Source organism: Copadichromis virginalis, linkage group LG16, assembly GCF_057382275.1.
Source record: "Copadichromis virginalis isolate Kocher_CV1m ecotype Utaka linkage group LG16, C_Virginalis_male_GT1.1, whole genome shotgun sequence".
NCBI classification, from domain to species: Eukaryota; Metazoa; Chordata; class Actinopteri; order Cichliformes; family Cichlidae; genus Copadichromis; species Copadichromis virginalis.
The window spans coordinates 26,613,193-26,639,038 of record NC_140633.1 but is presented as its reverse complement, the minus strand read 5'-3'; the positions used below and the strand labels follow the sequence as shown (position 1 = coordinate 26,639,038).

The 25,846-nt window shown below is 42.1% G+C and overlaps 1 protein-coding gene across 7 annotated transcripts in view; it reads left to right on the top strand.

Moving 5' to 3' along the window:
• Positions 1–1,023: 1,023 nt before the first annotated feature.
• Positions 1,024–25,846, top strand: part of fmnl2a (formin-like 2a) — a 49,969-nt gene continuing 25,146 nt past the window's right edge. For all 7 annotated transcript variants that reach the window (XM_085434142.1, XM_085434138.1, XM_085434143.1 and 4 more), the window contains exons 1-4: positions 1,024–1,768; positions 15,640–15,723; positions 18,886–18,966; positions 23,814–23,890. In XM_085434142.1, coding sequence (XP_085290268.1) covers positions 1,655–1,768; positions 15,640–15,723; positions 18,886–18,966; positions 23,814–23,890 — 356 coding nt within the window. In that variant the 5' untranslated portion in view covers positions 1,024–1,654. The remainder of the gene's footprint in view (positions 1,769–15,639; positions 15,724–18,885; positions 18,967–23,813; positions 23,891–25,846) is intronic.

Below are 25,846 nucleotides of genomic sequence, written 5' to 3'. Positions count from 1 at the left end.
ACCACTGAATATGTACTTAGTATAATACAGAAATATATGTATATATGTTTATTACACAAATGTTAAGGTGTCACAACTGAGCAGACTGCTACTACTGTCACTGAATGTTGATCATCACATTTTACACTGAATCCAATGTTCAAGAGGTTCAAGAGTTAGTTTTTTAAAATGTAAGTTCATTGGGGGGGAAATGTTTGAAATAGCTGATAAACCATTTTGATCAAGCTTATAGTTTGGGTCGGATGTTATGATCCTGAACCACCCCTTAGTCACATTGAGGGACTTTGCCTGATGCACTGGGCACTTCTCCATCCATCCATTATTAACTTTCCTCGCATCTTTGTTTAGCTGTCATTTGTCCCGTTTTTTAGAGGTCTCTCTTTTCCACCACATAGCTGTCCCACCCGGAGCCTGATTCTGCTGGAGATCGCTTCCTGTTAAAAGTTATAAGTTATAAGTTTGCTGTTGCTATAGAAAAGTACACACAATTAAAAACACCTGTCTGTGTTTGTTGCTTTGACCGCAGTGATTGGTTTGCACATTTTCAGCCAATAAATATTGTCTAATAAATGACTGTTCTGAGGGAAAAGGTCATTGTGTGCAAATCTTTTCCCTCAAATAGTCATGGTCAAAATTTAGAAATAGGTGTAAATTAAAATAGCCTTATCTCATTGTGACTACTTATGATGCCTGGAGTTACTGATTTATTACACTCATGTGCTGTTTTTGGAAAACATTGTTCAATATGATAACTGGTTAAGCTCAAAACTGATAATCATACATGTGTAGAAAACGCTTGACTAATGAAGTCATTGTGACAGAGTTTGGCAGGATATTATATAACAAATTAAGTTTATCTACACAAAAAGTGAAAAACACACCGTAAGAAGGATGGATTCACTTCACAGAGTCCCTGCACTCGCTCTTCTTTTGCACGAGGGCGTCCCTTGATTACTGGCCCCTGACTCTGGACTCAAAGTACCACAATGCAACACCGAGCATCTCCTTAGCTACGGCTTTGGGAGCTACGCCCCAAGAAGAAGTGGGAGGCTCGCCCCCCTGAAAGGACTCATTGTAAAAGAGGGATGAGAGTGTGCGCGCAGGCTGCGAGTGTGTCCAAGTGTGTGTGAGCGTGTGGACACCCCCTCCTCCTTAACTAGCTGGTCAGCAGTGGAGGGATTAGGAAAGCCGGACCCGCTCACTCACTCATTCACTCAGTCACTACTAAGTAACAGATAGGGTTGCAGTAATCGTGAATCATGCTCGTCGTCATTACTACCGGCTGGGAGTGGAGCCGAAATTGTGCAAGATACGGATAACTGCATAGAAAAGGTCCGAGTGAGTAAGAGGAGTCACGTTTCCAGGTTTCTTCCCTTTGCCGTGAAAATGTTTCATCAGGGACTCCTCTGCCGCCGCCGCCGCTTGCGCTCGGACCCGTCGCATTATGTTACTTCCCTCACATGTGCTTTATGTTGAAGAAGAAGAAGAAGTGATCTGGATAAACCTGCGAGGATCCTGCCAGGGCGACTGAGCAAAGCGAAGAGCGTGCGGATATTTCCCCTTTTTATCGCCGTGCAGAGTTTTTTTTGTTTTGTTTTTTTCTCAAGTGGACTAAGAGGGGAAAAAGTTGGGGTTTCTGGTCAAAAGAGGAATCATGGGGAACGCAGGGAGCATGGACCACCACACTGATCTCAGGGGACACAACATGCCCCTGAAACTCCCCATGCCAGACGCAGGTGAACTGGAGGAGAGATTTGCAATCGTTTTGGTAAGAAAAAAGTCGTTTGCATCTGTCTTCTCTTTGTTCCCTCCATGCTCCGGTGCCCCGGGACGGGACAGCTGTGTGTGTAGGTTGGACCCTCTGTTTCTCGTCCTGCACGCCCCGATCCTCTCTTTGTTGCTCAGTTAAAAAAAAAAAGTCATTCCAAACAGAAAAGTGTTTGTTTATTTGCACAAGATCTGCATCTGTTCCTCTGATATGACGTTTTTTGACCTTGACAAAACTTCTAAACTTTGTTGTGTGTTTTTTTTAAACCGTAATCAAAGTAGCGATGAAGTTGTAGCAGGACTGGGAATTTATTGATACCTTCTTTCTTTTTGATTCAACAAGTATCTGAGTCAGCTTTTACACTTTTTACCACATAGTCCTGAAATAGATCAGACACTACGTTTTGGCCCTATAAATAAATAAATTTTAAAAAAAAAGATAAAATGTTAATATTGTAGCACTTCCACAAGTATATGCACGAGACACCTACACTGGTAACTTTATGAGTCCAGACACAAGCTCCCCATTGAAGCTTTAAGTGCCTGGCATGTCAGGTCCTTTGAAACATCTGTCACATCATAGGCAGGCAGTGGATCTGTCAACAGTTACCTTACCTGGGCACCAACATAAAGAGTCCTCCATGCAAAACAGTTCTAAACAGTTGATCAAGATACTGACTGTGTTGCAGGGATTCACAAAAGGTTTGTATATAATAGGTTTTGATTGGCCAGATGTGTTGCTCATTTCTTGGTGTACTGGTGTACTAAAGTGTTATTTACCATCTTCTTGGACAATTTTATTTATTTAAGCCATCACAGAGTAACACATGACTTTCTGCTCTCCAGCTTTGTGCCCCAGTCAGTGAATCAAAACCTGCACAGAGGAACAGTGAGGTGAAATTTGAGAGCCGGCAAAATGTGGGTCAAACGTGATTGTCGCCTGGCCTCACGCCCTCATACACATTAACTGCTTTAGGAGAAGGAATTTGACTTGAGCTAGCCGGTTCTTATCACTGCATCGTCGTGCACTCGTCACGGAGACGAGGAGAAGGTTTTTCATTTCGAGCTTGTCTTTTTTCTTTTTTCAACTCGCTACAGAGCATTTTTGTTATGTTAGTGGTGGCGGGGCAGATCGTTTAGCCTGTAAGCACATCACAAAAAAGCAGTTTAGGTGGAAGTCAATTCGCTGTGCTGTGTTGGGGTGTGATTGCTGCTTGTCAGACACTGGTGAATCCCTTTCTGTCCTGGAGGCAGCACGGAGAGAGAGGTTTGACGTCACACTGCCGAGGGATTTAGGCCCTTTTCTTAATCACATCTGCTACTAGAACCACCTACTTCCTACATTTTACAAGCATTAGGAATTCCCCTCTCAAATGAGAAATAGCAAAACAGTTGGGATCTAGAAAATGTAGTTTGTTGATTATAAAACTCATCATTATTACGCTTCCCAGGATACAAACCCCCGCCCTAATCAAACTATTTAAGTCTAAAATTTCTTAGGATGGCTATCTGAAACGCCCGTCCTCATACCATGTCAGGAACTCCCCCGCTGACTCCCCTCCTCTTCCTTGCTGCCAGCATGATGCCTCATCTCTTGGTGGGATGGAAGCCCTCCAGCATTAAAAGAACTTAGTGCTATAATCACAGCATTTAGTGTTAGTTACTGCCGTTTAAACCCTAATGTGTCTCAGCTGTGGCTCATGGCAGTTGGCACTATCAAGTGGCACTACGTGACTCTGATCACCTCACTTCAGTTTGAGTGGCAAACGATTAGGATGATTCCCCTCGCTCTGCTTTGTGTCCTGACATAACAGAGGCCTTCAGAGCTGATCAAGATTTAAGTGGGCCATTTAGCCCCTTGTTAGTCACCCATAAAGTTTTATCGATCTGATTGGCTGGTTTCCCCTTATCAGTTATGTAAACTATAACTAAATGACTGCTTTTGGACATGATGATATTAGTCTTCTTGTTGCATATTGACACCAGATTGGTCAAATAATAGCTGCAGGACTGTTTACTTGCCACTTTTAATAGATTTGATCAACAGGCAAGCTTTGGATCACAGCAGGGAACCATTTGGATTAAAGGCTTGCACAGTATGTAACCACATTCAAGTTGTCCACAGCTTTGTATTTGTTTTTTTCTTTTTAATCGAGGACATATAGTTCTTTGCAATAGTCTTGAGTTGCCCCTCATTTCATGATATTTTGTCAGGAAAATGGGAAATAGACAGTGATTTATTAAAGTGTGCAAACATGAAAGATTAAAAACAAAACATATAAGGCAAAAACAGAGTTTGTACTATTCTAATGAGGTTGACCATCACTTGTTGTAATTTCTTTATGTATTAGTCTTCAGGATTAGTTCTCCAGGCTTCTTGAAGGACATTCAAAGCTCTTCTTTGGATGCTGGTTGCCTTTCCTCATTGTCTCTGTCACTGCTTCAATAATGCTGAGGTGTTGGCTCTGAGGAGGTCAATCCACGACTGATACTGCTCCATCATTTATTTTTTTTCTATCCATTGTTCTGAGCTCCTCCGTACACATGATGACACTTTGATCCAAAGATTACAAATTTTGATTCATCACTAAATAAGACCTGTTGCCACCGATTCTTAGTCCAGTTCTAGTGTAATTTTTCATAACTCAGCCTTTGCTCTGTTTTTTCTTCCTTATGAGTATCTGCGTTAAAACCACCCTTTCATGTGTTATCGTTGGCATTTTTCATGAATTCAATTAAAGAAATGAGGACATATGCTTTTGCAACAGACCGAGTAAAATAGCAGTTAATGTCCAGAGAAAAACTTTCAGCAAGCGTGGAGAACTGTTGCTCAAGAGCACTTAAAAATTACATGAAAGTCTAGAGCCTTGGAAGCAAAATATAAAGAGAAATGAAGGGTGACAAGAGTTTTGCACAGAACTACACTCTATTAAAATTTGCACGGTGTGTGATGTGAAAAGCTTTTCAAATATGAACTCGTGACTCAAATCATCTGAGCAGACTGCATCTGTGTGTAACCACACATGTAAAATTAACCTAGTTTCTACAGTAAAGATTTTGTGTAGCTGCACAAGTAATGTTGACTTGTGTTGTACAGGAACTGGTGTCACGGTGTTCTGTTAAACTACCCACTGAATGCTAGAAGATCCAGGAAGTCCAGGATCTTGGCACAGTCCACAAGATGAGTTAATGTGTCAATGCCATTAAATGGTCCTTCACTGGAGATTGTTTTAGCAAAAATGTTTCCAAGGTCAAGAATAAACTGTTAAGATCAATGCAAAATTCAGTGTTGTTAAAGTTTATCACCATATTATGTCTGTAGTTAATGATTTGTGTACATGTGCCAATCTAAATTATACTTAGAAGTCCCCACTTCTTGGCCGTTGTAATATCTTGTTGTTGTTTTTTTGTACTTATCGCATTTATCTCATTAAAATAGTTGAAAGTTTGTATTTAAGACCCAAAGAAATAATAGAAACTATAACCTTTGCCTGTGCTCAGTGAGCTAACCCTAACTTATACTGATGTAGTTTTAACTGCCTTCAGCTCCTTCAAAGCTGTAGTAAGTTAAATTTCAACCCACCTTCCTTAGATATGGTTGTTTGCTCTCACTGTGTGTGATTGTCATACAAGTGGCTTGCCTCTGGTGGAGTCTGCAGTTTCTACCAAATGAAAAGCTCCCAGTGAAGTGGCTCATTAGGCCAAGAACTGATCTCTGAAACAGACTTGAGCTAATAGTAATCTGAGGCCTCTGCTGTGATCGGACTGCCTGATTCACATGCAGCCTTGGCCTTCAGTCAGAAGGAGATTAAACCCAAATAATCTTTGTTTAGACGGCGCAGATTGTCATAGAGACATAAATAGGAATTTGTTTGTATGCCAAGGCTCTCTGCTTTCTATGACTCCTCATTGTTGCTGGTTCTTTTAAAGCATCTTTGCTCGCTTGTTGTCGTAGTATTGGTAACATAAGTCAACCACAGATGAGTTCCACATGATCATGAGTGAGCCCTCTTGATGTCTAATCTGCACGGCACAGTTCTGTCATGTCAGTGTGCTGCTGATCAGTTAACCATGCACTTGCCAGATCCAGACAAAATTTCTGAACGGCATTTTTAACATGTTTCTTGGCTTATAAGTGCACAATAGCTGAAAGCACGTGAAATGATTACAGTCGGTCTTTGGGAGTCACATGTACAGTATTAGTCAGTCTATATGCTTCACACTGAACCAAAGGAAAATGACTCTGTAACAGGAATGCAGCCAAGGCCTCATGTCTGCTCTTCTGCCTCAGCTAACCACAGAGTTGACAATCAAATTAGATTGCACCCACATCCAGGAGACCGTCGAGTTGAATCTCTGAGTATCGTGCCTGCTGTCATGGAGACAGAGAAGTTCAGAGTCATTACTTGTTTAAATGCCATATGGGGGGGACTGTAGCTTGGATGCTGTTGTTGCTCTTCTCAGTAGTCTGCCCAGATTACGTCTAAGCTGCTTTGTTTAAAGGCTGCGACGCACCACAATCTGCTGTTATTTCTGCTGTGAGGTACCGCATCTGAAATCCACTCCAGCAGATTAATCACAAGAGTAGCCCTCATGTTTAAATGAAGTCTAATCTGTCACATCGGCAGGTCCAGAGTGGGTTTTTACCTGGAAAACGCTTTCTGGTACTTCCCAGGGTAAGGTGTATCCAAAATGCATTGGTGGTAATATGCAAATTGGCTTTTTGTTAGAATGTCATTCAAATGTGCGAAGACACTGAGCCCTGCATCTCACACAGTGCTACATGAAACCCAGGAAGTGACTAAGCTAAACCTCTTAGGTTTTTCCACGTTGACTCTTCTTCATTAATAAAATAGAACAGTGGGTTTTGTCTGTGGTGCAGAGGATGAGCAGTGGCTGAATCCCGTGCGTCAGGACCACCAGACAGAGCTGCTCTTTATTCTGTGTGAAGCCCAAGACGGAGCCTGGCACTGGACCCAGAGCCGGCAGGCCACGAGAGGCCTCCACACATACCCGTTTCTAAGCGTGTGTGTGTTTGTATCGGTTTCTGCTGTGCTGGATCCCCAGGATACTCACCCACCAATTAGCCAGAACAGCACTGAGGATGTTATGCTCAGGGAGCAATGAAATCCTGCAACCAACGCTCTGGCCTGTGAAATCTCAGAGGGGATGTGAGGTACTGCGGTGTGAAGCGATAATGTGCTGCTCAAGATCCCAAAGCATAGCCTGGAGGCATCTTGCCTGGCTGGCAGAGGCTCAGCTGATTATGTGAGAAAAAGTCTCTCAGCTGTGTGCAGTCACCACCCAGTTGAAACTACTGAGGGTCCAATCAGTATCGTTGGTCTAACTTCAGTTTTGACATGTGCACATTCGGGGGTTCGGTTTTCTACTCCACTATGTGGGTGGCACATAAACCCAAAGGAAATCATTGACTCTAGAATAATCTTTAAACCTGTCAGCTGGACTTTGTTTTGATTTTACTTTGCTTTTGTTTACCTGCTGAATGAAGTTTCAGTTGCGTGGTTGTGGACTAATAAAGCAGCCGAACACTTTGTTTGGCATCAATGAAATGTTGAATGCCAGCTAGCAACTGTGTTAAGAGGAAAAGAAAATGTCCCTGGGAGTTTTGACATCAGCCTGGAGTCATTGTTTAGACTTGGCCATCCATAGTTATATTTGGTGTAATTCTTCCTGCAGGTGTATGATGATGGAGTCTTAAAAAGACCAGTCTGATCCTTTCATGTGGGTAACAGTCCATTGCCAGGACCAGTCCAAAATTCACACAAAAGAGCAACAGAGTTGCAGCTCTTTTGAGAAGTGCATTATGGTCAGGATCTGTCCAGGCTCCAAGGTGGCAGCTGCACTAGAAAGACATTCTGCTTGGTCTGTCAAAGTTCTGCATAAGAGTGGGTGTTTTGTTGTGACCTCTTAAGAATTAGTTAATGTTAATGATGTTGAGTTTTATCTAAAACTTCCAGCAAATTCATCAGTTATTAGTGTCATTATGACAAGGATACACTTTATCCTCTGGGATTGACACTTGTCAATCCTGGGCCTTGAGCTTAATTTTTGTCCTCAGTTGTGATGTGATGTAACACTTTGTCTCAAAAGTTAGCTTTAACATTCTTTTTCAGGCTTTTATTTTAGTATGTTTTTATTATTTTATTCTTTGTGAGACATAAGCTGCTTTTGAAATGGCCACAGTAAAAAAGGCAGGTTCTGTCGGGTAGCAACTTGCCAGAATTAACATCTGCGGAGCAGAATGGGAGGTGCTGTTGAATTTGAATGGACTCCATTAGACCTGAAGACAATGTGGCAGTCTGCTGTTTCAGGTTTTATTGGACAGAAGATTTGCCTTTTACTCTAGACTCTTTACAAGTAGCTACAGAGAAGCACCAGCCTATCCGGGGTTATGATTTGGATTCAGTACCAACTCAAGCGCTTCCAGTAAATCTCAAAAACAGAGATAGGAAATTGGCAAGACATCAGTTTTGTTTCTTTCCTACAGTAGAGGCTTCAGATTGCTTTTTCGTTAAAAAAAAACACGTTACCAACAAATGGTAAATAATTTTATGCACCTATAAAATAAATCTATAATATATAATAATAGATTGAATCCTTCAAATTCAGGTGAGCAGGCAATTTTCCTCTCCTATGAAAATCTTGTATTAAGATGCTCACCATGGGACAGTTGAACAGGTTTGAATAATACCTGTGATCACTGACGCTGGTGTTCAGATGTTTCAGCTTTGAACAGTTTGATCCACACTGTTAAGTCTGCAGGCACCGTGTCCGTGTGCTCGACAGGGATGCCACTTGCAGCCCTTTTTTTATACCGTAAAAGCAGCTCTGTGCTCAGTAATCATGTGGTTTCAAGCTCCCATGCAAAAGTGTACTTTTGTGGCGGGCACCTGCTGTTCAGAGTGCCTCTATCGTCTCGTTAGAAAAAGTGAGTGTACGGCTCTTTGGCGTTTGAGGGATGCCGGTTTAGACAGGGTGGGATTGGATGGTCAAAATTTACAGGTGTGTTTGGGGGTTTTTTTGTGGGGGAGGTAATCATGATTCTGTCAGAAATGTTTGCACGCCTTCCAGAAGTGTCACAGAGCAGGAAAGTAATGTTTTAGCTGCAGTGCCACATAAAGGCGTTGAAACTGCAAACTAGGGGACAGTAATTCTTTCGAAGCAACGGTAAAGCTTCCTGGTTTTCCAGTGAAAATAAAGCGAAAGCACTCAGCTCTCAGGTTACGTCATGCCTGCCATCAGTGCGTGCGGGTGACATCATGGAAGCCATTTCAAAGGCTTTTTATTTTATCACTTTTTCTTGTGAAGTTTGTATGTAATCAGTTTCGTTATTGCATTTAACCTTTGAATTCCACTCTTGTGACTAATGAATAAGTGTGTATAACAGGATAAAAAACAACCCCCACCCACCCAAATGCACACATAAAACAGGATGCTGAATACTTTTACTTTATTACAGATCTAAATGCGACACAGTGACACAAATGTGGCCATCATTGTCACAGCTTACAGTTAGGCACTAAGCTGGTTGTATTTGTCAGGCTTGTGTTAATAAAGGACAAATTAAATGCTATTATTGAGCAGTAGTATTAAATCATCCGGCTTCTTTTTCATTTCATTGAAGATTTCCTGCCACAGGAGGAAGATTTAAAAGGTTCTTTTAAATATTATAATCCATGTAAACTAATTTTTCTCATCATTTTTAACTCAGCCGAGCCATTTTTTATTAACTGTTTTGAACAAACAACATTTCGGGTTCATATTCGCTCTGGAACGTGGACTCCACCTCAGTCCAGTCACTTTCGCAACCTCACAACATCTGGTCTGGCCAGAGCGCCTCTGTGTTCATGTATCACTTGTTTTATTTGGATAGCTTCCTGCTGTTCCACACCACCTCCATGATGTTTCCGGAATTTGGATAGCATCCAGCACTCAAGCCACAGTTTTTTTCCTTTCTTTTTAATCCACAACTTAAACATATTTTTGCAATATTTTGTGTATTTTACCCACAAAGTGTTATAGATTTTTTTTCTGTGTCATGCTTTAAAATTGAACAAAGCTGTTGGGCTCCGATTTCAACATCGATCATTTGACTTCTTCTGCGTTTCGCTGCATTTGTGGCGAGCCTTGCTGAAGGCACTTTGATGGCATTGTGAGCAGCGTGGATAAAATGAGAATAGCGAGTACCCACTCTTGTTAGAGAGTGTGAAGCTGACAGATGGTCTGCTAAGTCCAGTATGTCATGTTATCGGTGAGCGCAGTGAGGTAAATGGATGAAATGTCGTTGGAATGTGTAAAACGAGAGGCAAAAACATTTGACTCACCGAGTGGTCAAGAGGCATTCTAGTGAACAGCTTCACAAACACAAACGCTACTGTCAGGTCAGGGGGGTCCTGGGGATTACAAAGCTAATCTGAGGACAGACAGGGGACACCTGTGCCCCCAAAGAACGCCAGGGATTACAGATCCACGCTGACACTCCATTATGAATATGACAGATTTCGATTCTGCCTGAGCTGCGGGGCTCCTCCGCTCCCCTGAAGGTTAACGTGAAAAGCAAGAAGTGAAGTGAATCATTTATTATGCAGTTTTGCCGTCACATATTAATACTCATAGGGATGGTGTTTTACAACTCACACTAGCCTGAAGCGCAGCATTAACCTCAATATAAATCTGTAAATGCCTCAGAAACAAAACACCCCAGCATTTGATGAAGCAAGCATTGGGAGAGACCAGTACAGCATCCAGTCATTTCCGTAGCGTTGAGCAATTTGAGGATTATTGCTCTGACTAGTTTTTAATAACTGATGCAATGTGAGGTTTTCTTGTTGTGGCACGCAGCGTGGCATCAGTCTGCTCATTTAAAAAGACAAGTGAGACGTTTTAGCGAAAAGCAATTGATTAGAGGTCGGAACGTGGCTTTGAATGATGCAAATTGGTTGTTTACAGCAGAAAGACGGGTCTTCTATTAAGGTCATTAGTTTCATTAATGCTGACAAAACAGTTATGCCGCATCTGTTGGTTTGAACACAGAGATTAAGTTCTTCTGGATTGTGGTGCGTTAGCAGGGAGAAGGTAGACGCAGAGGAAGAAAGAGGGGAGCGTGGGTTTGCTACCAACTCATGGCAACCCAAATCCTCAAGGAGAAACCAATCACTGCGCTGAAAGATATCTGAGAGGAGAGCTGGTGACAGTGAGGTGATGTACGGCACACTTTTGTCAGGTTCTGTCTCATGTTACTGTGTAGTAAACACAAGTAAACGCAGTGGAGCATGTTCTGAAAGTGGATGTTTTCTTTAATAGGTGGTCTACCAGGGTTTCTTGATTTTCCTAGTTGGATCGAGCTCTTTTGTTTGCATTCGCTCAAGCCAAAATTGCTTGGTATGTGAGATCACAGCAGGCAGCATGTGGAGTGATGATGTGAACATGTGGTTGTGGATTCTATCTGATGTAAAATTGGTGCTTTATCATTTTTTTTGTTGGCTGTCACAGAAAATTCAAGTGCTTCTCCTTAATCCCAGATCTATGTTTCAACTGCAGTTACCATCAAAGACGTTATGAAGTTTATAACTATTTTTATGTATACTTCACAGTATATGTTTTACTCCTAGTTTGTTCTGTGACACATTTGAAGACCTGCAGGGTGTTTTAAGAAAATGGAAATAAAAATGTGTGTTTTGTTTGTGTGTGTGTATGTTTGCACACCTAAAGGTGCAAAACACTACATTTTAGACACGTTCCAAAGCAAGTAGTTAGTTAGCCAGTTGTGTCAATATAGTTTAGATCTTGTAGCAGCATTACTGACTGAAGCAGGTCCTTCATGTGGGCTGTGTGTTTGCTTTTCTAGCCAGCTGTGCTGTGAAGGCTGTGCCTGAGCAGACCTCCTGGTAGGTAGTGGTGGTTGGTGGGCTTTGAGCCAGCAGTCTATTTTTACTTCTTTTATGACTTAAGCTGGATAATGATAGGATACGTGGGCTCTAATAAGTTCTGATGTGAGTTAAACATTGGCATAAAGTTATTAGTAGCAACTGTTAAAGTTGAGCTACACTAAAATTGGCCCCCTGTATCTGAGTAAATATGGCATAGTTTAGCACGACATACTGGCTCGTTGTCTCCACAGTACTGACAGTTATTAATGACCTGGATTCATGTTCAGGCTACAGCTTTGTTTCTAAAGGAACTCACTCAGTAACTGTACAGATGTGGGACAGCTGCTTTGGAGATGAAATGTGACTTTGGCAGCATGAAGGGAGGCTGGAGAGCATTGAAACCCCACATTTCACTGAGAGGGGATGGTCATCTAGCACAGTGAATTCCACTATTTTTTTTTCTCCCTCTTGTCGTTTGCGTTTTGTTGCCGTCTGGAGGGAGTCTCCGATGCTTTGTCAGGGTCTCCCAACAGGATTGTCTTGTTGACTAAATCCCTTTCATTGTGCTTTTTTAGGATTTAAACTTCCTTGCAGCTGCACTGGTTGCACGCATCTGCTTTACCAATACTTAAAATGGCTTTGCCACCATTTTATATCAGATTATTATTAATTTTCAGCATGAATGAGTGCATCCTTTTAGCGTGTTTGCCTGTGTCTCAAATTTCTGTTATGCTTTACTGTTTTACTAACCAGTTAAATTTAGGTGCGTATTCGTCAGGGTGGTCTGCCATCAGGTGTTGGTTAAAAGCTGCCCAGCCCTCCTCAGCTGCACCCCATTAATAACACAGTTGCACAGATACCAGTGTGGTTGTAGACATGGGGTAACCCAGTGAGCTGAGTGCTTGTCACAGCTCATTAGCAGTGGGATGAAATGAAGGCTGGTAGAAGTGGTCTTTTGCTTTAGTTGGAGCCTCACCAAGCAGTTCAGTGCACCCACAGCGACTCAGCAAACCACCCAAGCCACACAAGCACCCAGGCCAAAGGTACTCTTAATTCCAAACAAAACAAGGTAGACGTTTAGAAGTAAAAGTCTACCCTCCTTCAGGTTTCTCTCTCCAAAATGTAAAAGCACTTCTGTGTGTAACATAGTAAACCCGCTGGTGGTTTTCTGTCACTTAATGTGACCGTCCGCTCAGGCGTCAGATTGTATTTTAATGTGTTTAGGGAAGACGAATGGATACAAAGCCTAGTCATCTGGTCAGCAGCCAGAATGAGTCAATAGAACCCTTATGACTCCCAATTCCCTGCAGTCAGCACAGCAGCGATCATTCGACTCAAAGCTTCGGCAGAATACTAATTCAATTTCCTTTAGTTAAATATCTACAGGCTACAACCTGAGTTTTTACCATATCCATTAGCCACCCCTATTTTTTTTTTACTATTTTGCCAGGAAAATGAGAAAGGGGTGAACAATTTATATAAGAGTGTATAACAGTATATAAGAGAAAATAGTTTGTGCAATTCTAGCAAGTTTGAAAGTCAATATCTAGTATGACCACATTTATTCTTCAACACTGCCTGAACTATCTTACACAAGCTTTCTTGTAATTTATTTAAGTCATCTTCAGGAATAGTTCTCCAGGCTTCTTAAAAGACATTCAGAGCTTTGGATGTTGGCTGCCTTTCGTTCCATTTGTCACCAAGATGATTACAGGTTGTTTCAGTAATGTTGAGGTCCATGGTTTGGGGAGGCCAATCCACGGCTGATAGTGTTTGACTCCGTGTTTGTTCTATCCATGCGGGGTTTCACTGCACTGACACTGTTTGGGATCAATGTTAGGCTGAAAAATCAAAAGCTTTCCAGATGATGATACTTGGTGGATCAGACTCTGAGGATACTTTTCTATGTTCATATTTCCATCAGTTTTCAGAAGATCCCCAACACTGCTGGCTGAAGTCTGTCTTCTAGGAGGCAAAACAAAAAAAATAATAGGTGGTGCAAGTAGGGCTGTTGTTTCATTTTACGCTATTGTTTGTTTCGTGGTGTCGCAAAATAAACTCTTTACGGCAATGTTTTTTCATCGTTTTGATGGTCACTGTAGTGGCTATATTCATTTCTTAAAGTTCTCTCTTTCTCTTATATTTTATATAACCACACTACAGACGGACAAGCCCCTGTTTTTAAGCGTTGTGGTTAGCAACAACGACGGTAACACCATCGCGTGTTCCACATAAACCTTTCACAATAAAGCTCAAGATCCTGTTGAGACTTTTCAAAATAAACCGAATCACGTGAAAGAGCAGATTATTTACGGATGAGAAGTAAAAAAGAGCCGCCGGGTGCTAATAAATAAACCTTAGACTCAAACGTTAGAACAAGGAAAAGTAGAAGCTGAGTGCGGTACCCGCTCTGATAGATGATGCAGCCCAACCAGTGTGGATGGGAAAAACAACCTCAACTCTAATGGTTATGTTTTCTAATTTTTTCCCCTGCTCTTTGCTGAATGGCTCTCTCTCACACAGCTGTATTGTGCATCTGTATTATTGTGTATTCTCTATGACCGAAAGCTGCAGAAACACTCAGTTTAGCTATACACCTCTATGCTATTTTTGTGCTCTTAATGTGTTTCTGTTTTATTTCTATAAGAATAGCTGGTTAACCAGTATCCAGCTGGGTCGCACTTGTGTTTCCATGTTCTTTGCGCAGCATACTGGGAGCGCTGGATAATTGTTTGTAGCCTTTCTAAATCCACACGAGGGTGTGGTGAATAATGCTGGAAAGTGCAACATTTTGGACAGCTGCAGAGGTGTTCGTACATGAAGCAGATGTCGATAAAGTAAAACCGGATAAAGAGAAAGAGTTGTGCAAGAGTTGTGTTTTTTTGCACGATCTAAGCTTATTTTCAGTCTTAATGTGTTCGCCAACACATGGGTCACATTAGGTGTGACTGAACAACAGGCTCTTCACAGGAAATCACTTGCTTAACCTCATCAAAGAGGAACAGCTTTAAAAAAAGTTTCAAAGCAAAATACTGAAAGATGTTCAGAGCATCCACCTTTACTTCAGACTCACTTCTGTACTTACGCCTTCGTTTCTTGCCCTGGGATAACTGGCTGAAGAGTCATAGCAGTAACTTAGAAAGCAGGGTTAGATGTTTACCTGTCCTGCCTCAGCAGATTTCTGTATCTGGCAAGACAGATAAACCATCAGCTGTTTGGTTAGTGGAAGACTTGATATTTTATTTGTAGACTGATGGCAAAAATCTTGTAAGGAATGTAAAAAAAATTCTACTTAGCAACAGGCTCAAACTAACACACACACACACACACACACACACACACACACACACACACACACACACACACACACACACACACACACACATATTAGTTGGAAAACAAATTCATGGTCAGATTTCCTTAATCATAGAAAATCTTTTTCTGTGCGCTGTTTGTCCAATCTTGTTTACAGAACAGAATATTTTCTTCTTAACAGAGTGGAACTTTTTGTGTTTCCTTCTAAACTTTCCTTTTGTTTTCTGTTTATATATTGTGGCCCATTTTTGTAAAACCTCTAAGACGCCTTAGGGAGGGGTCAGTTTCATTTACAGCTGGATTATCCCAAATGAACAGGAGGGAAGAGCACATGTAAACATTTTTGGCGACCTTTCCCTAATGATCCTCACTCACACTTTGGCTAATGTAACTCTTCTGTTGCCTGCTCATTGCTATGTTTAGCAACGAGAGAGCCCGTAACCAGCTGTTAGGTCAGAGGTCCATTAAGCTTGCAATCTCTTAATTACTCTCTTTGGGAGCCACGGACACCCTGATGTTGTTGGTGCAGAGTATAGTGTATAGATGCTTGCATCTTACCAATGATGACAGGTTTCTTAGTTTGATTTTATGTTTGGGATTAATGATGGTATTTATTCATTACATTGATCATCGTTTTGATTAACTGGGACCTTTCTCTCTCTTTCAGAACTCAATGAATCTTCCTCCAGACAAAGCGCGGCTCTTGCGACAGTATGACAATGAGAAGAAGTGGGAACTGATCTGTGATCAGGTGAGCATCAGCCACTCATCTAAATGATGTGATCCGATGTAGCTGCTGCATAAGTCACATTTAATTGATTGTAGCTGCTTAATTACTAAATCATTTTAAATGCTGAAAACATCTGGGTAAGGTTCACACAGAATGATGTTATATGTGCTGTCTGGACTGTCAGCTGAGCGTGTAATCTAGGAGAAGGTCCCACCCCACTGTGTGTCGTGACCGCAACACTCATGCTCCATTGCCCTGCCTTTATCCAGTAAGCCTTTTGCCATCTTTACACGCCACCCTGGCTTCCTTGGTCAAGTGGGTTAAGTGGCACAGCAGGGAGCGCACATCACTTAGCTAGTTGAAAAAACTCAGCCTCTTATTGGCGTCAGTGCTGCGTGTAGGAAATAACAGAGGGTGCACGTTGTGCAATGAGCTGTGGTCTGAGCGCTCTACTCAGTCCGCAACCTCTGTGCCAGAAAGTTTTTCTGCCTCCTTGAACAGAGGAGAAAAGCAGAGACAAGATCAAGACCACCACCCACCAAAAACTGTATTGATAGTTATTGACCCTGAGAGGAACTGTAACAGAAACCACCAGACTGCTGACCAGCAGTCAGAGATCTTCATGGGGCTGACTGCAAACTGTCACAGTTGAAGTAAAAATAGTCGCTTTCATTGAAGCTAAACGTTGCCCGGTGATTTTTGCTGACAGTCTTGGCTTCTCGATGGTCACGCACAGAAGAAGGGAACATGCTCGCCACAGTTCATGTTCATAATAAACGTTTTATATTGTGAATTTAAAGTTTCTTATCCTTTCTGTGAGGATGGGAACCTTGAGACAGACCGCTTTGAGCTGGAAAACTATGGTGGAAATTTTTCCAGCCAGAAAATCGGTTCTGAAAGGAAACTAATTTTCAGCGCAGGAAAGTTACAGCAATGAATTTGTGTGGTAACTTGTGCTAGTTTGTGTGGTACTGAAATTAGCAAGGAAAAAACCACAGTAAATTCATCTAAATATAGATTTACTATGGTAATGCTTTAATCCTGTCAGATATAACATCTAGTTATATAATTCTCTCTTATGAGAAAGGTTACATTTGGAAAACCAAATTTAGAAGCTTAACCTGCTCAGACAATAAAGGTGGACATCAGTCATTTGAAAGTATGCTCCATCTCTTTCCTACACTTTGTTTGGTATTAGGTTGAAGTTATAGAATGAAATAATGCATTTTCCTCAGTTTTACTGTTGACATCAAAGAATATTGCTAACCCAGTTCTTCCAGTTCTTTATTCATTTTTTGTTTTCAAAATAAACCTATACCCATGACACTGCAGGCAGCTGTGGGACTAAGTTACTTTCTGTGTCATAGCTACAGTGAAGCCCTTAATGTAACCATGGCAACAGAGAGAAGCAGAGACGACAGGTACACACCCCCTCTGGAAAACAGCCCTTGCGGATGAAATATTAAACGTTTTCGTTCCAGCAATTATGAGGATTTATGAAATATTGATAAATTGTTGAGGTTGTTCTTGAGGTGAACGCAAGGTTAAAACATCCCGAGTACAAAGAGGGAGATCGGCACGATCAACTCTTCCCAGTCGAGTGCTGTGGTTGTGATCTATTTCTAGCCATCGGAGCGTTGTACAGAGGCGTAGTTCATATAGATGAGTCGCTGTGAGAGTACAACAACTGGTTGGCAACTCTAATTTTAAAAGGTTTCTCAGATGTAGAGCAGGAAGTAAAGATCACTGCTCAAACTTAACTTAAACCTGCTATTCTGGACTCTTCATTGCCACGTAGCATGTTGAAACCCGCTTATATTTCTCTACATACCAAACATATTTGCTCACTGTGATTTCACCGGTCTTTATAAATTCACACTTTTATATTTGTGAGGTATTTACACACCTCACAGGTCTTTGCGCTCGTCATGATTTGCACCGTACCGTTCGCTCGTTATTTTGCAGACTCTCCAGCTCGAGCTTCCAAGCTTTAGAGCTGTCCGCCTGCGTGTTGCTGTCTGCTGAGAGCCGGCTCTTTTTCCTGACAGCTCTCTCGTCTTTCCTGTTTTTATGCGACAGACCCTGTGGCAGTGACAAATGTGATGTTGTCGATCCGTTCTCTGTATCTGTGTGCGGAGGGTGGACACCTTTCCAGGATGTGATTCATGACAAAAGCGGCACAGCAAATACTGCGCTGATGAAGCTGACAGTTTGAAGTTGTTTGCATAAAAGCATGTGATATGGATGGCTTTTGGTTACCAGTGAGGGAGGTTTGCAAGTGTATGTGTTCCAGTAATTCGCACACATGTACGGCCAACCTGTAACTGTCGCTGACCTTTAACGAGATCAGAATCACTGTATCCTGTTACATTTGTTTGAAGAGATATGGCTGTCCGTTAGAGGAAAGCCACTGGGAGATCAAGTTCTTGTCACTGCCTGCTAAATTCTCGCTCCTCTTTTTGGGGAATCTGACGCTGGACAGTAACTTTCTTTCTTTTTTCTTTTTAAATATTCTTGCTAGTAAGTGAAACGAGCCGCCGATCTATATCACCTCCCGATCTATAAATCTATACAAGATCAGAGCATTCAAAATTAGGAAGAACACTGGAGAAATGTGACCGCACTGCATGAAGAACACATTTTCCTTTCTGTGATATGGCCTGCAGTCTCAAACTGATGCAGTGTGGGCTACGACGCTCTTTCCTGCTCAACACAGTGATCCAAATCCAGCACTAATCTGCTGTATCGTATATATTTAGAGCATCGTATATAATGGTCTGGCGTCAAAAGTCTTGCTGGTTGAACTTGGGAGACTTAAACATTCATGTAGCCAGGTGTGGCCACAGTTCTCAGGCAGGCAGCTCTTTACAGCACGCTGAAATTAATGAAAAGATCATCAGTGAAATTTGTTTTGCATATAAAGGCTGGTTGCTGTTTACTAGCCATGAGTTCAGACTTGTGAGGCTGTGGTGTGTGTGTCTGTGTGTGTGCAGTCATCTGAATGAACAAAGTGGCTCTGTCAAACAAAACTGTGAAACTGTGAATATAACTTCCACTATTGTTACACGAGAACTGTCCAGATGTTTAGCTTCTGCCCTGTGCTCTTGTTCTCCTCTTCCTCTCGTCTTGTTTCCTCCCACCCCTGCTCATTTCAGTATTTTTGTTTTTTGTTCCTTTTTACAGGAGCGATTCCAAGTGAAAAACCCGCCTCACACGTACCTCCAAAAGCTGAGGAGTTATCTAGATCCAGCGGTCACAAGAAAGGTGAGTGGCCTTGCTAAAACATGCTTCCCTTTTCCACTGGCCGTTTCAGCGCTGTGGCTTTTCCTTCCCCTCTGACCCCTCTATCTCTTGTCCAGGATATCTCTACAACTGAGGAAAAATTGTGCACATGAGTTCTGGAGGAGACAACCTGGGAACTAGTTGCAAAACGGGCATCAGAGTGACTTAGATAGAAAGGAGACAGTTGTTTATCTGGAACCGCCCGGGTTTGAGAAAACCACTGGCCACTGCTGTTCTGTGGCTGAGGGCATGCTCTGCACTCACCATGCACTGCCAGAAAGAGCAATGGAGAAATAAAAGTTTGAAACAAGCTACTTGAATGCAGAGCGACGCAGTCACATGAAGCGCTGCACTCACATCACCTTGTAGCATAGCAGGGACTAACTGAAGAGATCAGGAGCGTCCCAGCAACATGATAAAGATGGTCTTATGTCATCTGAGCAGCCAGTTCTGGTTGTTTTCCTGGCAGCTTGGAAGGGAGAAGGGAGTAAAAGGAGGAGCTTCGTGAAGACAAGTATCAGCCAGCTCTTAGGGGTTTGCCAAAATGAAGTCTTTTTGGCCTTGCTGAGCGAGCTGTGGGGGGAAGGTTGGGAGACCAGCGTCTGTGATAAACAAATTAACCAGAAGACTCTGCCAGAATAACAACAAATCACTGAATAATTCAATTTGGATTGACTGGAGTTAAGATGTTAAAGCACAACTGGTTAGCTAGAGCAGCACAAACAAAAGCTGTGATGACTAAGGTAAAAAGAGGAGCAGAAATGTTTTATTGGTGCAAGAAAATACCCCAGACAGCACATTCTCTGTGTGTAGCCAAAATCAGCGTTATTAATGGGTACAGTGAGGAGTGACTCCTAATGGTAAATTATGCAGCTTAGTCAGGAATGAAAGAGTAGCTTCAATAATCTTTAAAGAGAAAGAACATAAAATTAATGCGATAAAAGTTTTCTCTGCACATACTGCGTCTCCTAGTACACCTAAATTGTTGAAATGCTGACAGTTCAATAATACGAGGCTCTCACAGAATTTTAAGAGCATTTTGAATGCTAGTTTAATTTACAACCACTCAGGTTAAGACTGACTGGTGATGGTGGCTTAGGCTGCAAAATATATGCTTTTCAATGATAAGTTCAGCAGTTTGACTCCTAGTTCTCGGCCTTGCCAGGCTGGGACTTTGTTTGCTTTTTGGCACAAAGAACTGCATTTGCAGCATGTTAGATGGTGACGATAAAGAGCTAACTAGGCTGATCTGGAGTATCGACCGTCACAGAGACTGCTTCACCTATCTGGCTAATGTAATGCCTGAGAGATTGCACTTATAGAAGATCTGATAAAGGCAGAAAGCACAAAGAAAGTGACGCATGTCAAAGGAGACATGATAGACAAAACACTGAAAGGCTGTGTCAGTGGTAGAGGTGCAGGTTTGTTGACAGCTAGTATAAATCTGCCTCGGTAACTGACACCGACTGTGAAACTATAGATGGAGAAGTACTCCTCTTCCCTTCCTTCACACATGCTGCTGAAGTTTTCACACATGAATGCCTAGTATGAGGTAGTTACTGGCTATCACTGTGTTTAATTTTCACATTTCTTATCTCATAAGAGAACCGGAAGAATATTTTCAGGTGTGTAATAAATCTGTTTAGCTGTAGTTGCTAGGAAATGCATAAGCCTGGTTCTGGCTGAAGGTAACAAAATCCACCTACAAGCACTTTTTAAGCTCTCAAATTAACTTTTTTTTTATCCGCCTAAAGCTGAGGTGTCAAAAACAATGTTGTTGATTGAGCTTTAGTGGTGCTAGTAGGTGTAATTGTAAGCAAGGCTGAGCTGTCCACCTCCTGGTTGCAGCTTTAAATTTGGTGTCTCAACTTTCTCCTCCAAATCTCCCGTAAAATTTGACTAAGCAAATTTTCCACAGTGCCATACTTGAAGGAGTTGGTGTCTAAACACTCAGCACACTCGTTGTTGGTTCAAGTCGCATCCTCCTTCTTTTCTCTTTATCTTAAAGTCATCTGTGTCTACATGACTAACTGATCTATATTAAACCCCTTTAAATAAAACAAAGCTCTCTTTATTTATTTACCATCATATTTTTACCGATTAGTCTCATAGGCTGAGTGGGCCCATGTGGGATTTTGGAAAGTCTTTGCCTGTTCTTTGCCCTGATCGGAAACCTCAAGTGGTCAGGCACAGGGGAATCAAATGAAAACAGAAAGTGAGTCGGGTAATGGCGAGGGAGGGAACAAGAAATAGTGAATAATAGAGCGGGTTAAAGGGGTAGGTGGGGGGGATTTGAAAGAGATGGACAGTGAATGAGAGAGTGAGAGACAAAAAAAGCATGAGAGAGTGTGGAGGAAAAGAAAGAGTTATGGGCTTCTTTCTACATTCCTGCACCATCCCCCTTTTCTTCAAGCTCAAACAATTGCCACTTTGTGCCACTGTGAGAGAGCTGGAGGTCATTGCCTCTGCTTTTCCATAGGCAGGCTCCGGTGCATTCCTTGAGGCAGCTCTCAACCAATAGGCAGCCAAGGAGGAAGAGCTGCAGTCCAACTAGTCCCCAAGAATGTATCAGCTATTGATTTGTTTCCAGGATGAGCCCTCCTGAGCTCACACTTCCCTAAAAACTCCCTTTTTTACCCTCCCTTCTCTACGGTTTCAGTGCTTTCCATGCGCTTGCTTTCCCCTTTCACTTCTCCCTCCGCGTCTCCTCCTTTTTCTCATTTCCCCTCGTGTCGTCTTCGCCCTCCCTCCCCACTGTCTGCTCCTCTCTCTTCCTGCTTTCTCCGTGTTGCAGCTGGTAGCACTTAAAGTGTGGAGTGCGGGGTGTTTGGTGGGGGCTCCGAGAGCCTGCGCAGTTCTCCCAAAATTTGCTCGGCTTTCCACACAAGCGCACAAACGACTCCTCCCTAATAAAAACACTCTGTTTCTCATCTCCTCATGTTCCAGACACACGCCGCCTAAGCCCAAAGACACAGGTCATAGCTATGGGAACAGCTCTTGTGAATGTTAATAATAGGTTAACGTGGGACTGAGCTTCGTTTCCCCCCCTGATACAAACGCATCATGGAAAGTGACTAGGCCCTCCAACCCTCGATGGACTTCTCTTCTCTTCTCTTCTCTTCTCTTCTCTTCTCTTCTCTTCTCTTCTCTTCTCTTCTCAACCACAGCTATCGGCCCAAGATGACCATATTAGGGATATCCACTCTCAGTGACATCATATGGAGAACAGCAGAAAAAACTGTATTTGCTTTAGTCTCATGAGGATTGCCTGCACTTCTGCTGACCTCGTTTTTTCTGCATACAGGATGTGATCAGCTGACCTGCGCAGCTGCTGTGTGCTCTTTGTGGATTTGACTGAATTCAACGACCCTCGATGTAACCAAACATCGGCCATAAACACCCCATTTTGCCCTATAACAGTCCAATACGCTGCATTAGTGCAAAATTCATCACAATACTGGAAACGAACTAGTTTAACATGCACTAAACTGCAGATCATGCTCATGCAATGTTTAAATAATACAAAAGTTATATACTTTAAATTGTTTTTTTAAGTCATTCAACTTAAGTAAGTTCGATCCAATAACTGATTAAAAAAAGATATTTAAAGCAACATTTATAATCTACCCAAACTTGAATTTCCAGTATATCAAATTGTCCTTGCTGAGCAGTCCTTATTTTCTTATCTTCCTCTCCTGTCCTTTATTTTTTTAATATCTTTCTCCATCTCTTAGAGCAAATGCTAACATTTTCTCCTCCCTCTAAAACTTTAACTTGCAGTCACACGTTTGTGTTTGGTGATATTTCACGAGCTCTTTCCAACACTGGAAATTGCCTGAGTTCAAGCACCGCTCCGATTACACTCTTCTGAAGTTTTTATTAACAAGACGGCAACGGGATATGAGATGGTGTTTTCACCTTTTGACACACTGTGTTTCAAACTCCAGTGCCAGTGCTCTATTATACAATCAATTTTCTCCCCTCCTCTCCTCCTCACTCCTCTGATGTAACACTTTTACTCTCCCCCTCTCTGTCCTGCTCTCTGATCAGGGATCCTCCCCGCCCTCCTGTTGCACTGTGAGGCTGTTTGATCATCACTGGTCACTCACTTCTCTTGTTTTGTTCCTGTGATTGTATAACAGCCTGAAGGGCCTTTTTGTTTTTGGTTTTGCAGAACACCTCCCGTTAGAGGATGAAAGAAAAGAGGAACCCGCTCATCTTCTCTGTTCTCTCGTTTCTCTTTCCCTCACTAGTTAGTTCACAGCTTCCTGCGTGCTGTCTTCTGTCTGTAGCCACAGTAACAGGGTTGAGAATGTGTGTGTGTGTGTGTGTGTGTGTGTGTGTACAATTGTGTTTATGTAGCTGTTACTGCTCCTGGCCAGGCTTGAGAGGTAGCCAATTAGGTGACTTGATTTTATCATGCTGCTTCCAGGAGGGATTATTGCTATTTACAGAACCAACATGAGCAAACAGAAACAACATAAGTGGATAAAAAAAAAAAAAAAAAAATCCAACTCATGCACTTTCACAGTTTCCAATGACTCAGCTGGCCTTCTTGTTTAGCCTCTTTATTGGTTACTGGCAAATAAAAGCATCATTTAGAAACCTATGGGAACAGCTCCATCTCCTCTTTCATTCTTTTATTTTGTAATCAGTGTGCAGGCTGCCTGCTTTTATATCTAAATGCCAATGTGGTTCCTTCTGTCTGTTTGTCTGACCTTTCTGTCAGAAACAAAGCTTTCTCCAGCCAAAATATCTCTGTGCTACCACATGTTGATTTACAGGAGTATGATGAAACTTTACCTCCCCCACTTTCTTTCCTCCTTCAGAAATTCAGACGACGAGTACAGGAGTCCACCCAGGTCCTGAGAGAACTGGAAATTTCGTTACGGACCAATCATATAGGGTGAGTCACTGCAGAAAGTGCGCGAGGCTTGTGTAGCGTTGCATGTCCGCGACCTGCCTATATTAGATTTAAGGGGAAAAGTCTGGCATTCCAGACACCCGGAGACGCAGACACTGACACTAACCACCACCATCCCCCATTCCTATCTGTGCTCTGACCTAATATTACATCGAAAGCCATGTGGCGACGAAGAAAAGATGAATCAATTGATTGTTTCGGGCAGCTGACACATGAACGGCGTCTGGAGGGGAAACACATTTCTCTTGCAATAGTTGCTCGCTAGTCTGCGATTCTGGAGACGTATTGATACGGTTGCTAAAGAGATACTGATGTTGTAACAGATAAAACAATGATGCATTCATCTGCATTTTCTGGTATTCCAGGGTAACAAGCCTCGACTGGCTGCAGCTGTTATTGGTTCAGTGCTGTATGTTTAGCCTTGAGGAAAGATCAATATCTCGGTGAGAGTCATACAAGGTCTCAGTGTTTTGTCTTGCTGAAGATCACAGGGCTCGAGTCACTAACTAGAGACCCTGTATGAGGATAACGATGGCCTGCTCGACATTAATGAGTCCCACTGGATTCTGGGACATGTTGGATTCAGGAGACTTCTATTACTACTTAAATAAATGAAGATGGTGCAAACATTTAGAAAGAGACATAAAAAAATTTACAGTTTAATTTTCTTTTGCTTGTCAGCTAAGCAGAAAATATTCTTTGCTTGGTTAAAAGAATTAAGAGGTTATTACTGCAGTACTAGAGAAACAAATAGCAACCAAAACAAGGGTTAGAGACTCTTGTAATTAGGTATAATCATACAAATCCCCTTTGGGGTTGCACCAGGAAAGGCATCTGGTGTAAATCTGTCAACTCAAACATGCAGCGCTACCTGGTGTGGCGACCCCTTGTGGCAAGGAAGCAGCCGAAAGCAGCTATCCTTTGAAATGTTCATACTTTAAAGGGAGCGGTTCAAGAGCACTGCTTCCTCTTTGAAAATATTAGCATAAAGCGAGTGTAAATGATAGTTGGTTATTGCTGATGGCTTAAAGTTTGGAAGAGGACAAAATGTGTAAAAAATATGCAGAGCTAGAGCGGACCCACTCTTCTGCACAATAGAACACACAGACCTGAATTTGAATGGAGCTCAAAGTTTTTCTTTTAAAGACACAGATTCCCAGTCGCTTTGCTTTCCTATTAAAAACGTTCACCTGTGGATTGTTTTTTGTGTCTGATTGAATTAGACTGCAGAGAAAATACAAGAATTTCACTCACAAACACAGGAGAGCAGACTTTTTGGATGGTTTGTTAGTACCATTACCTGCACAGCAAGCCATGCTATCTGTCAGATAATTACATAGTAAAAAGCATCAGCACAACAAACATGTTTGAAAGGTCCATTTTAAAAGAGTAGGCGACCACGTGCCGCGTGGCTGCAGTGCAGCGACCCGCGGTTTGAATATGCGCCTCGGTCATTTGCTATATGTCCCCTCCCTTCTCCGAACTTTACTGTCTTCTGCATTTCTGCAATAGTCAAAAATGACAACAAATCTTTAAGATAATAAAGAAAAAAAAGAGTACATTTCCTTGACTCCAGTTTGTTGAGGTGAGGCCTTGCAGTCAGCTTGCAGCACCTGCGCGTCACCCAAAAGTGGTATCTAAGTCTCTAATAATGCACTACTTTAAGCCTTAATAAAATTTAAATGGGTTACACTATAAATACACCACCATTTACATGTTATTACATAGTAAAATATGCGATAGAGACCAAAACTAGTATTGTGGGCTTCAATGGAGAATGATTCACGGCCGTGCTTAAGAGATGTGAATATTTTTAGTATAACCTTGTGGAAAACCTGTGCTGCTTGTGAATGAGGCACCTGGATTTACTGTACGAGTAATGAAAGTTAGCAACTCAAAGCAGAATGGTGGGTTGGATGGTCACAGAAGACATGGACA